The sequence below is a fragment of the Haemaphysalis longicornis genome, unplaced genomic scaffold, assembly GCF_048455015.1.
Source record: "Haemaphysalis longicornis isolate Haplotype H1 unplaced genomic scaffold, Haemaphysalis longicornis Haplotype H1 scaffold_12, whole genome shotgun sequence".
Classification (NCBI taxonomy): domain Eukaryota; kingdom Metazoa; phylum Arthropoda; class Arachnida; order Ixodida; family Ixodidae; genus Haemaphysalis; species Haemaphysalis longicornis.
The window spans coordinates 78,810,741-78,824,690 of NW_027526225.1; the positions used below are offsets into that span (position 1 = coordinate 78,810,741).

At 48.0% G+C, this 13,950-nt stretch overlaps 1 protein-coding gene across 10 annotated transcripts in view; it reads right to left on the reverse strand.

Moving 5' to 3' along the window:
* Heph (polypyrimidine tract-binding protein 1 heph) overlaps window positions 1-13,950 on the reverse strand; it is a 157,494-nt gene that overhangs the window by 21,406 nt on the left and 122,138 nt on the right. For 5 of the 10 annotated variants that reach the window (XM_077693529.1, XM_077693520.1, XM_077693523.1 and 2 more), the window contains 5 exons: window positions 9,979-10,296; window positions 9,248-9,410; window positions 8,453-8,511; window positions 7,253-7,421; window positions 2,026-2,118 (listed from right to left, as the gene is read on the reverse strand). In XM_077693529.1, coding sequence (XP_077549655.1) covers window positions 2,026-2,118; window positions 7,253-7,421; window positions 8,453-8,511; window positions 9,248-9,410; window positions 9,979-10,296 — 802 coding nt within the window. The remainder of the gene's footprint in view (window positions 1-2,025; window positions 2,119-7,252; window positions 7,422-8,452; window positions 8,512-9,247; window positions 9,411-9,978; window positions 10,297-13,950) is intronic. The other 5 variants (XM_077693522.1, XM_077693521.1, XM_077693524.1 and 2 more) reach the window with 5 other exon arrangements.

Below are 13,950 nucleotides of genomic sequence, written 5' to 3' on the forward strand. Positions count from 1 at the left end.
ACTTCAAAGAGGGAAAGTGAAGAAGGACAGCAAAAGAACGGGCACCACCTACCCTGCTTCTTGTCAAACTGATCCCCTTTTATCCCACGGTTTAGAAGCAGCACAGAAAAGGGGGAGTGGGAGTAGTGAGCAGAAGAAGAAGGAGAACAAGAAGAACAGTTGATGAGGTACAGAGATCTGCTCCATTGAGCCTAATATCAGCCCATAGCCCATGGTGGCTGCGGTCCAAGTCAGACGACGTGGCAGGTGTTTGCCTTCAAGCTGCAACCTTACTATACTCTGTTTCATACATAGCATGCAACACTGCCAAGGGTGGAGGGCGTAACAGGGCGCTTGTGACGAGAAAAGAAGCACACAAGGCAGCTCGCAACAATAGAATCGCCAATAGTGTGAACTAAATTATAATACTCAGGATTTTATTAGTGTTATTTGAGTCAAACAAGTTTATGTACGCTCACTCCTGGAATATCCTTTAGTATTCTACTTGCAGCACCTGTTAAAGCAGCAATTCAGAGATGGCACCACGCAGTGTTCCACCAATGAAGTCTTTTTTGCTTCTATTTCCCTTCCCTCTTTTATTCTCCAATGAGTCTTTTTTCCCCCCCATCGAACCAGTGCGGAGACTAGCACTGCTGAGCTTTGAGGCGACACATCTGGTGTCACCAGTTCCCTTCAACCATGCAGGCAGCATTCTCTTTCCTGCACTTTTATTTTATTACCTGTTAGCACTGCTCTAAAAAGAAATCCCAGGCTGCGTTTGGACCTTGATCGTTCAAATATGTTCTACACCCCCCACCCCTGCATGCCTCGAACCACTGAGCCAAAGCGCGAGTCGGATTTTTGGCTGCAAACTGCTTCCGCTACTTCTACTGTGTTGCATGCTATGTACGATGAAACGAAGTATGCTACATCTGCGGAACCCAGTAAAGTTGGCGTGTCTATCAAAGTCCACTGGTGTGTTCCACCGCAGATGACCAGCTACTCCGCACTGAAGCACCACGTTTGACTGCTCATACTGCACCGCATGTCTGCACTGCCAAGGTACACATCTTGCAAGGTTGCAGACTTGACAACAGAATTCCACTTGATCTGTTTCCCCCTTCGCCAATTCCATTCTGCCTATCTGCCAAGAGTTCAGATTACGAGAAACAACGTGCACTTGACTGCAGCTGTGCAATGTGTGCAAAGGAATATACAATGCATCACGTCCGCAGCCTGGCCTGTTGTCAGCAAAAGTGCATGGCACGTAACTAGTGGGTCGCATCCCAACACTGCCTGAAGGCCAGTGTAATGCAGTGTGCAATGCGGGGGAAAAACGGAACTTTGCCGTAAATTCACGCCCATTCTTGCGGGTGGAAAGCTGCAATTTAAAATAATCTTTCTTTTTTTTTTCCCGATTTTACTTCTCTCAGAGATGAATTAGAGAACTTACTCATGGCTTGAGTATACACATTGCCTGAAAATGCGTCATCAAGATGTTATTTCTTCGCGTTTAGATATTCACGTGCTTCGACAATCACGCGAACTCCTCCAAGCCAGACGACAAGGACCGGAAGAGTGGGCATTGCCTACTAAGCTCCTTTAAGCGGCACATACCCTCGAAAGGTCCATAAACCACCGCCGCACAAAACACAAGACAGCAATACCTTGTATGTTGATACACCAGCAGCCATCATCAGTGCCCAACACACCTCGAGCACATGCGATGTGACCGGCAAGTGCTTCGACTAATGTTAGTCGCCCCCAACGTTGATTCCAAGGCAAGACGGAAGGCTTTACAGTAAATGCTTCGCCATAATTTTTGTCCAGGTGAAGGCAAAAAACCAAACACAAACGGGGGAAAAACAAACAAAAAGTAGCACGTGAACATGAAACAGGGCCCTGAATAAAACGAACAACCTCCAGAGCTCCACAGACAGGAGAGGCCAAGACAGCAGCAGAGCGAGACAGAAGAGAGCTGTGCCCAGAGGAGGAGGAGGAGGAGGAAGCGTGGAAGAGGCGAGGGTGGGGGGAGGGAGCTCCTACCTGCTGTGGCGCTGGCGGCATAGGCAGCGGTTAGTGGGGAGGTCAGGCCCGGGCCGGCGGCAGCAAACGGGGAGGCCAGAATACCCAACGAACCTTTCAATCCCGTGGCCAATCATCATCATCGCCAGAGAGATATGGGAACACGGGAAGGGGGAGGAGGAGGAGGCAGGGAATGAGGCGCGGGGCACACACACACGCGCGCACTGCGAGCGGGGGAGGAAGGGAGCCTCTCTCTCTCTCGCCCTCTGCCGCACTCTTTCGATGCGGCAAGGGGTGGGTGGTGTGGTGGGATTGTGGGGGGAGGGGTCGGCCAAGGGGGGAGGAGGAGAACAAAACAAAACCAACTCAAGGCCTCCGACCCCTAACTGCAGCACCCCAATCTGGCCCTCCCTGCGCCTAGCATCGCCAAATGCCAGAACACCCCGACAGCCACGCCAAGTTCTCGCAGAAGTAGGGAGGGGGCCTTATGACCTTCAATGGCGGTGCACTGTTACTGTCCCCTGATGAAAACAATTGACTGATTAGGAGGCGCGTAATAGGGGAGGGGCTCCGGATTAATTTTGACCGTCAACCTGGGGATCTTTAACGTGCGCCACAATCTCAAACACACGGGCGTTTTCGCTTCTCACCTCCATCAGAAAAGCGGCCGCCGCAGCCGGGAATCAAACCCGTGTCGTCGGGCTCTGCAGCACAATGCCCCTGGTGAAATCCAGTTACCAGGACTAGTACACGATTTTCCTGTGACGCGATTGCTTCTATGCACCGGAAGAAACATGCGTACTACTTAGCAGTCCGTTACAAAAGGAGCGCCACCTAGCCAAGATACCTAGCCTGACCCTTTCCATTGAAAACCGATAAAAGCATGTTCTCGTTCTTGAGTTTTAATGTCGGTGATTACCCAAATGTGAAGGCTAACAACAAAGTATCATCCACTGGTGTAGCTTCTGAACAAGGCCTTCATCATTATCTACGCCCACTGCAGGGCAAAGGCCTCTCCCATTAATCTCCAATTACCCTGGTCCTGTGCTAGCTGCGAACAATTTATCCCCGCAAACTTATTGGTCTCATCTGCCCATCTAACTTCTGCCGCCCCCTGCAATGCTTGCCGTCTCTAGGGATCGACTCTGTTACCCGTAATGACCGACAGTTATCTTGCCTTCGCATCACATGCCCTGCCCACGCCCATTTCTTCTTAATTTCTATGAATATGCCCTCAACGCGCCTTTGTTCCCTCACCCACTCCACTCTCTTCTTGTCCCTTAATGTTACACCTATCATCTTCCGTTCCATTGCTCGCTGAGTTGTCCTGAATTTTTGAACCCCATTATTGAGCCTACAAGTTTCTGCCCCGTAGGGAAGTACCGGTAAGACGCAGCCGTTACACTTTCTTCTCCAAGGACAATGGCAGGCTGCCATTCATTATCTAAGAATGCCTGCCGAATGCACCCCACCCCATTCTTATCCCTCACTTACCCTATTCTTATCCTTATCCTCCTTATTTTGAACAAGTTCAGAGCCCTGTAAATGCTCGATGCCAGCAAAAACGGGGCCCGACTGGAGGCCCGGACGAAAACTGTATACAAAGTGCCCTTCAGCTAAAAACTCTCTCAAGGAAAAGCCAGGGCGGGGCTGACAGTCAGGGGCTGAATAGGGCCAAATAAAAGGATTGCCTGGGCAAGCAACCCAAACCCCGTGACTGTTTATGCTGCCAGTAAACATTCTGTGCCCGTGTGCTCCACCCAGAACAAGTCTGGTGCACCCGGTGTATACCTGGTGCATACCTACTGTTGGTATAAATCTAGTAGGAATTGTCTGATAGGTATGCTTCTAGTGAAGTTGATTGTTACGATAGGCACCCGGTGCTGGGTGCTGTAGAGATGCACCAAAATGGTGTTGCAAGATGCCTGCCTAGTGGTGTCAGGAAACACCAGGCGTGCTTAGTGGTGTCGAAAAATGTGTAGTGGTGTCAGGAAACACCTACCAATGTCTAATAATGTCGGAAAACGTCTAGTGATGTCAGAAAACGCGCAGCGATGCCTAGCAGCCTCGAAAACACCTAGCAATGCCGAGTGGTGACACAGAACGCCTAGCGGTGTCCAGTGGTGTCGAGAAACACCTAGCAGTGTCAGGGCTTGCTCAGTAAAGTTGGTGCATACCCGACATGACAGGCACACGCCTCGTGCAGCCAGTGCCCTCCTCTCCCACAACCCCGGGCCCCCTCGACCACCACAAAAACTCAAATCAGAGAACAAAGGGAGGCACAGAGACTAGTGCAAAAAATAAACGGCGAGACAAAAACTCACGTGACTTTAAAAAACAACAGGTGCAAGCGCCAACAGAAAAGAAAGGTGCCAACAATTAACGCAGGCAAAGTGCGCACAGAGCAGACTGAGAAAGGTGGTTAACAACAGAACAAATCAAGCCAGAGATTCGCAACAATCAAAAAAAGGAGAAAGGAAAAAAAATCCAGAGCACTTTCATCGTTAGCGCAAGCTCAGCCTTCGTTATTTCTAAGAGCGCACGGCAAACACAATTTTTCTTTTCGAGCCTAACCCCCTACATCACACATTTTAGTAAACCCCCCAAAATCGCGAAAAGGTAGCAGGTTAACCAATAACAGTACAACTCTACTTGTGTCAATAGAATGTAGCTGTGAGAAGTGAAATATGCAATTATTTTAGTAAAAAATGAAATGCCAGAACTATGCAAAGTGACAAATGAAAAAAGTGGATTGCATACCGGTGACTCCTTGCAACCAATTAAAGAAGGCCTTCAATACAATAAACCAAATGCGATAAAAAATTTTTAACGGGGGTGCTGCTTGCTTTACTGTTTTTGTTTTCAGTTCTCCCCTCCCCTCACATTCTATAAAAAGATTACGAGCCTCGCTACTTAAAAGTAGCAATTTGTAATCTGAAGGCCTTTCATTGCCCTCTCCTCATATCAGAATATTTTCCAACACATCCCTGCGCTACAGTAAAACCTCGTTACAAGAGACACTCAAGGGAACCAAAAATTGTGTCTCTTGTAACCAAGGTCTCTTGTATGCAATGTTGCTAACATGGCGAACATAGGAAAATGAACCAAACTGCTTTCATCCAAATGTCTCTTATAACCAAGTGTCTCTTGTAACAGTGTCTCTTGTAACGAGGTTTTACTGTACTACCATTTTGAAGAGAGCAGTGTAGCAATGAGAAAACAGTACTATCGACCAACCATCGGAACTTTCATTTAACTTAATTAACTAGATAGAGAATGCTTATAAGGCAGCACTAAAGCTTAGGCCCTACAACCGTGCACACATCACTCCTAGGGTGCTTTACAAATGTTGGAAAGTATGAACAACACTACACTTTCAGAATGAGCATAGAACGTGAATACACAGTAGACTCCATTTAAGATGAACTCGAGGAAACCATGCGAACTTGTTTGTCTTATCAGAAGTTCGTTTAAGCGGAATGGCACTCCGAGAGAAAAAGAGAGGCAAAACTTTTTGAAGTGGCCCATGTCAGGGCCGCCGAGCTCGCTCTATCCACGCGAAAGGAACACCTTCCATGCCATTATGCTCTACTGTTTGCATCCTTTTCCATTTTGGCACAAGCTTGCCAAAGTGGCCATAACCCGTGCCCCATCTGTCACAATGCCTGGTAGTGTACTTTTTTGCTATTACGACCTTGTGAGCTATCTTAGTCTTCAATAGCTTGCCAACTCTCACTTCTGCTAGAATATCGGCTTTCTGTGAAAGTGTGATAGGCTTTCGCTGAATGCCTGGCTTGCTAGACATGGCAGGTAGCCCTCCTAGCGAGGCAAACGCAAAGAGTTGATTCGGTGACTGCGCGACTGATGGCTGTGGTGGCGGTGATGTGAGCTCCCATGTACGTCATTCGTCAGGAGTTTCCCTCCGTCGTCATGTTTACTTTCCCTCCTCCTCACCTCTCCTTTTGTTTGTGGGGACAATGTGCGTGTGACCGGCTGCAGTACTCCTCGCTTTTTTGTTTTGTTTTCTTTACCGTTGGCTCCACAGGTGGAGTGCAGCTAAGGTGGTGGCTTTATCCGCCAACCTTTCTTTCTCGCTATCTTCTGTAGTGCAGAAATGCAGATTCACTTCAGACCGCTGCCGCATTTTCTCTTTTTCTCTTTTCTTTTGGTTTCCCTTTGGTCGCATGAATGCCCCACCAAGCATCAGCGGTGACGGTCACTACGAAAGTTAGCCTTAACTAAAGAGTACGTGCGACGTTGGGTTATTTTTTTTTTTTGAGTCTGTGGAAAACCAAACAAATGCACCCATGTTGTTTGGCATATTTGGCTTAGCAGAGTTCGTCCTAGAGATAATACACACATGGTTCTCAAAGCTGTAAAAGTTGGAACGACCTCCTTTAAGCACCCACAAGTAAAGCGGCAGGGACGCTGTTATCTTGAACAGCATCCCCCTGTGCTTCAACACTGCAGAACATTAACCGGTTAGTGAGCAGTAGTGCCCAGACTGTTTCATAGTACACACTCCCCCGACACCTAAACAAACAGCCAGCCATAACACTAAGCTCCAATACGAAAAATCAAGTGAGCATCAGCCGTTTATATGCTTGTTTGTGTAACGCACATGCACGAAAGCTACCAACCTGCTCCCTAACGTTAACCGTCGATGATGTCTAGTGCATTTGCAACACTGCACTTTTCGAACGAGCCTCAGATCAAGCTTTTGCAGACATTACCTCGGGCTTGTTTCGCAATTCCCTACCGCCAACACGGATGCTTCTTTCATCAATGTCGAGTTTCCATCCTACCTGGAGGTTCAACGACTAGTTGGCCACCAGCACAACCTTCTGTGCAGTATAAAGACACTACTACCAATGCAATCACATCACAAGCAAGCACAGTTGTCCTTCCAAGCCGATACGAAACACTGACTGGGCATAATCTAAATCCACGTTTTATAGTTTACACCACCGCACTTAATCATAAATCCTCGAATGCAAGGTGTCTTATCACTTCTGTAACCTGTTTTCTTTGTTTAAAGAGATGTATCGGCATAGAATCAAGTAAATACAGCAAGTGAGGCAACGTTTGGTCCAGCCCTATTTGCCCTTTCCATCAGCCAGCGTGCGAGTGGCTTCACGGCCTATGTGCAGGCGACTGAGCCTACTAGACACGACATAAAGTCCTAAAGAGCGCCTTCTGGTAAGAAGGCAAAGGAGGGAGAAGAGGAGGCCAAGGAAAATGGACGGACCCCACTCACCGGCGAGGCCAATGTCCAGGGCCGGGTCCCCCGTGGGCAGGGTGGGGTTGGTGAAGTCGCGGCTCTTGTCGTTGTTGTACTTGACGTTGAGGTTGGTCAGCTTGGAGTACTCGATGCGCAGTGTGCAGCACGCATTGTAGATGCTCTGGCCGTCCAGGGCCTGCAATCGATGATGAAGGGGGGCACATCGCTTGAGCATCATGCCACAACTTTCTCTCCAGTAAGTTGGGATATCGAGGCACTGAACATTGCCGTTGATAGCCCAGCTAAGGCATCCTTCCCTTAACCCTCCGAGGTCTGTTGTCGGGACAAGCCCGTCGTGTGCGTTGAAGGTTGAATTTCGTGTTGTTTTTCCACCGCTCCGCGCGCGCATTCTTTGTAAACATGACGCACCATCTCTTGACGGATAAGTGAACTGTGTTTACTGGAATTGTTGGTTGAAATTTTCTTCATTTTGCACTAGGGTGCAGCGCAATGTTCAGCACAGGCTTTCGGGATCCCAGAGCGTTTCCACGGTTGCATTGTTCGCTGAGAAGCATCGCAGCTTTCTCAATGAATCCGTTTTACGGATGCATTTACGGATGCCATTCAGCATAAGACAGCACTTGGACTGCAAGCAGTGCTAAATGTACATCATTTTTTCCCTCTGACTCGCAACATACACGGCTTATGTGGGCAATGCAGAACAATGAAAGGACCAAATGACATGCACACCATTGAAGAAAACAGTAACGGTAATCTGGGAAACACAAGCATCGGCCACAGCATTGATGGAAGTGGGAGTTCGCTCCACTGGAATGGGTTAGAAATTGAGGCGTCCCTGCAATCTGGGTGGCAGTGTGTTTTTAAAGGCTTGTCAAATGGAAACCCCACTGAAATACATAAATTAGAATTTGTTTCCAGAGAAATTGGTTAGCATATGAAACAACAATCTCCTTTTCTCTCGTTTATGATTAATGTGGTAACAGTTTTTTTTTTAACCAACACGAATCAGTGCTCTTGAAAAAAAGTGTAAATGTATGCATGAATGGATTTTTCTTCTCTGTGCTACACATGTTCCACGTCCTCCCTACAGAAATGCCCTCGTGGCGATGTAGGCATCTTGTTAACAAAGAAAAACAATTTAGGTGCACCGACTTGATTTGAGAAAGCTTCTACACCGTTCTGACAAGCCAAGCAAAGAAGACTCACCAGCTTTGCAGCCTGGGCGCCCATGACATCACTGAACTGGATGAGAGCCTGGAATGAATCTGGGAGGGGGAAGGCAGAAGAAAAGCAAATCAATGATTCAGCTTAGCACTAAGTAAGGACACAAAGACACTTAGAAACAATAAGCGCAAAGCAGGAATACGATTACAATGGCCCCGCTTGCAATTTTATGTGTGCTCTTTAAACCCTGCACTTGGCCTGGACCCACACAAAAGCTCAGGCTTGGTAGAGCACATTGCCTCCATGCCCACACTGAGCAAGGCCTGTTTTCCTGTTCACCGGTGTCAAGCTGTCTTGCCCCCTTATACCTCATTGCCGTGGTATGAGCTAATTCATAAAGCATGCAGTGAATTCCAACTACAGTATGCTGGCTTCATCATAGGGGATACCTCGTTAAAAGCAGGTATGATTTGCACTCTGTGCGTTGCAGTAGGAACCATGAAATGCCTCGAATAAAGCGACATCTCGAATGACGAGACTTCACTGCAACAAGAGTATAACAAGAATTACACGCCTGAAGCTAGCCCCTTCATTATTTCATTTCAATGTGCTCCAAAACTATATCGACGATAATTAAAGTGTACATTCTAAATCCCCTTCCAAACAACCGCAACCAAGATCCAATTCCCCACCCCATTATGGCTTCATTATTTTATACAAAAACACACTCTACCAAAGACGTCCACTTCCTGCTTCTTGCAAAGAAAGAGAGAGAGAGAGAGAGAGAGAGAGAGAGAGAGAACATGAAGAATGAGGAAAAGGGGGGAAGCCACTAACTGCTCTTGGTGAAGGTGACGATCTTGAGGACCTTCCCCGCGCGGCTGAAGATGCTGTGCAGCAGGTCCAGGGTGACGGGGTAGATTTGGTTGTCTACCACCACCCGCAGCACCGTGTTGCTCCCACCACCGTCCCCACCACCGCCCTGGTTGGCCTGGGCCACCTGCCGACAAGGGCAGGCGAAGCATTGCACCCTCTCTCCAAGGGCGACACTGGGGCTGAAATCCTGACCCCCCTACGTGCTAGCAAAGCCCAAAAGCTAGCTTTCCTCCACTACGATAAAACTCCTCTTTGAGGGAGACCGAATGGAGTGAAGTGAGTCAGACAAATGTGTGGGCCCCCATGTGCCCAGCTTTCATTTTGTTTTTTCACCATTAACATGCAGTGTTTTACAAGAAAAAAAAATTCTAAACTGCCGTTTCCCTCACACCAACCTCCCTGACAATCTATCGAACTTGACACACCAGTAAGCCCATAGGGGTTAAATTTAGCAGCTCGAACACACAACTGGGTATGAAGCTAGAAACACATTGGTTCAAATCCAGAAATCCAGATTCTGAAGCATCAGATTGCCAAACAATATACAGCAAGCAATGCAATGACATTACGGCAGCTGGCGCACGTTTCCTCCTCCACTGCCCACTACAGGCAACACGTGGTTTAAACTATGCCAATGCAGATGCAAAAAAAAAAAAAAAAAAAGAATTTGAGGAAAAGCCCCGCACACTGACCAGGGATCCGTGGACGCCGTCGGTCTTGAGCTCGCGGTGGTTGGAGAACTGGACGTAGACGACGCGGCCGCGCACGGTGGGCGAGGCCTTGGCGAAGTAGTCGACCATGGCGACGGCCGAGCCCTCGTCGGCCATCTCCAGGAAGGCCTGGTTCTTGCCCTTGAGCTGCAGCACGTTGGTCACCTTGCCAAAGGGCACGCCCAGGTGCACAATGTCCGTGTCCGTCGCGTCGTTGGGGATGTTGCGGATGTGCACCACCCGCGAGGGCTTGCCCGCACCCCCGACCACCACCTTGCCCCCGCCCGTGTCCAGTTTCACCTGCGTCAACGCCCAGGAGGGACGGGTCAGCGGAAACTCGCTCCAAAGGCAAACAACAGTGGCCAAAACAAAGCCCCTTTCACACACCTGCCGCAATCAATTAAAGGGACCCTGCAACACTCTGAGCAGTACAAATGAACCTGCGCGACGTTTAGATCACACTGCCACGAATACCCGAGCCAAATATTACACGTGCACGTGAAGCGGTGAGCACGCAAATCACTGTGAAAGACACAGAAAAACCAACCACATTCTCTTCAATTTTTCTTATTATGCACAATGGCACAGCCGAAATGATGCCGTTTCCACTATGGCTGTCCTATTGGCTGTCACTGGTTAACGTCACGGCGTATTTCTTGCATTTCCTGTAACGATCCGCCGTCGTCGGCACTGTGTAGCAAACTCTTCCTTGCCTGGACCTGTACACACAGTTTTGGCGTTTATTTTGCGTTTTGAGTGTGCATGGAGTGTGAGTGATGAACTTAATACTCCCCTTACAACGAGACCACTCAACAACAAACATTTCTTGCTTCAAAAATGCCCTACCCGCCTGAGCGCGCGCTTGCGAGCAGGCAGCCATGCCTGCTTTTTTGTTAGCAACAGACCAGAAGGCCTGCTTTTTGTTAGCAACAGACTGCGTTGCAGAGAAAAGGGGAAAACTACGCGGCCTGTGATATATCGAAGGCCGCCGAAGAGAACACCATGAATCGCCCCCCTTTCCGGGAGAGAGCGCACAGCTTTTGTTGCATTGTCTGCTGTCAATTTGAGAGAAAGTGATAATGAGAGACTTCTCATCACGCGTAGTTTCGGTGATAGTACATGGATCTTCATTATGCTTGTGGGGATAAATTTCTAGGGCAACAGACTAACGCAAAATGCATTTTGAGTAGTCGATGGGAAGTGCTGCAGGGTCCTTTTAAGGCTGAAAGTAGGGCTAGCGGGCTTGCACCGGAACACATTTCGGTAGGCTAGCAAAAAGAGAACGGTTGAAGAAAAAATGCAATACAGGATCGACTGTGAAGATCAACACTGCCCAATTTTGCTGGGGGAAGCCAAGCCCTGGGAAGGACATCGGGTGCCCAATGAGTGAAGCTACATCTTTCAGATTGCAATGCTTGTCCGCCAGCAAGAAGGGATAACAAACAGCAGTTTGTCTTCACTTTTAGACATTACCAGGGATATCAAAGCTGTGTAAAATTCCGCTGACAGCTTTTATTCTGTTCGGAAACCAGGGCAAATGGCTTGAAGTTCTTGGTTTGCACCCATTTTGATGTTAAGTTTGCCAATACATACAGTCTACTGCAGTAATATGCCCTTGTAGCATATTTAGAATGTTGGCGGTGGGCAGAAGAGAACGTGGTGAAGACCCTTCTCACATATTATCAATTCCCAGGGAAATGATCAAGAATTTTAACTTTTTACAACTCTGTGCTTCTTATATTTTACACTGTGCATGGAAAGAAGTAATGCAGAGAAAAATATTTAGTAATAGGGCGTTATAGCAAGGCTAAAACTGCCTATCAACAAAGATGCCAAGAAACCAGTGTTCCGACTATGCCTCAATTTGGTATTCACCAGTTCATTGCAAACTTAAGCACTTTTAGAAAATACATACCGTATTTTCCGGTCTATAGGTCGCACCTTTGTACAAGTCGCAGCCCCCTCAAAATGCCAGTTTTTCCGAAAAAAAAAAAAAAACGTATATAAGTCGCACCGGTGTATAAGACGCACCGGTGTACAAGACGCACTTGTTAAGTAGGTAAACCTATAGTGAATCAGGCCGTTAAAAAGAGCGGCGAAAGTACATGGTTGCGGCGGCGACCGCCTATCAACGCACCGCCCGGTAAGGAGGGCTAGACACGTGCAAAGACTAGACAGCACTAATTTCTAAAAAATGGTTTATTGATACACACGGATGGCATGTACTTACAGACGGCGTTTAGGCAAAACCATTGAAGTCTTCTTCCTCTGACTCGCTAACAAACAATTCAGCAACTTCAAGTGGGAGTTCCGCCGGCACATCGCTGTCGTCCTCCGACTCACTGTCTTCTTCGCCAACATAGTCACCACTCGCGGAACGGATCATTCCGTCCTTTATGAACCCGGCTACAAGGGTTTTTGTAGAAATGGAGTCCCAAGAGTCTGAGACCCATTAAGCCACCTCTCCAAACGTCGTGCATCTCTTGCGTGCTGTCATAAATCGGCACAATAAAAGGTGTCATGGCGGACGGAAGTGACGCTGGTGACGCGCCCAGAAGCGGCCCGAAAATCGAAACTTATCACCAAGCTGTCATTTTAAAAATTAGCAGCACGTTTACCTCCTTCAGAGTAATTCTCTGTAATAATTTATAAATAAACTGCATTTTATTTTTGCAACCCAGTATTATAATTACTTTGAATTTATTCTGAACTGTAGTTACTGCGCATGGCAGAAAGTGGCGCGCGGTTATCGCAGGCCATTATGATTGTTTTTGACTAGAAAAAGCTCCAAATTCTTTGGTTTAACTTCCCGAAGTGACTAATGGGCTATGAGAAACGCCGTAGCGGTGGGCTTCGGATTCATTTAGACCACAGAGCTGTGTCTCTTAACGTGCACTGGCCACGTGCGGCCGCCGCGAACCGGATTTATTTCATACATAAGTCGCACCGGTGGATAAGACGCACCAACGAAAATTTCAGAAAAAAACCGCGACTTATACACCGGAAAATACGGTACGTGCATTCCAGCCTCCTCCTGTACCAACTACTAACTCAGCAAGTTCTTGGCAAGTTTTACACAAGTTTTTCCGCTGCCTGCCTAACAACAACAGCGAAAGCCTAACAAGACGCATTTCTGCAACTTCCCCCTTGCCTCGCACACGCTCTAAACGCCAAGAAGCAGTTGTTTTAACTGACAGTTTCCTCAAGTGCATTCAAGCATGCACAGAGACAGCCCGCAGCGGACAAGCAAGGCACCCTTGTTAAGAGAGGCTTTAAAAGAATCGGGTCACGCCGAGACAACGGCGAGGAGACCGGAAAGCAGGAAGTGCCGCACACACACGACCCATTCCGAGGCAGCGCAACACATCCGCAACGTCCTCCCCCAGCCAACAAGCCGCAACACGGCCGCCTGGCCTTGTGCCAAATGACAGAGCAAGCCGCAGGCAACGCACGCACAGATGGCTTCAATTCTCCACAGCCCCTGTGTACTCCCAACAAGGCTAAAGTTTAGGAACTTCATCGCACTTGACACACACCCAGGAAGAAAGCTGATGTTTACAGAACTTCGCGAAGTTACCCCGTTGGCACACATGCTCGGAATACAGGAAGTGGAAAGTTGATTGATTGATTGACTGATTTGATCGATACTTTGGGAGCGCCTTTTCATAGAGTTCCAGGCGTTGCTCGAACAAGTAAAGCTGTTCGGAGTGAGATCAGAAAATGGTCTTTCAATATCAGTTTTGTCTTCATTTTTCCAACGGAAACATGATTTTTTTTTGAAAATGGGTGTGGTCATGCCGCGTCACTGCTACCAACGAAGAATGCGTGCCACCCGTAATTACTCTGCCCCAGCGTTTGTTTTGTGCTATCAGGGCGGGAATGGTGAACCAGCAAACAATTTTCAATCGTCAGGTTCGCGCTCTGACAGTAATAATCCCCGAAATCGACTGAAAA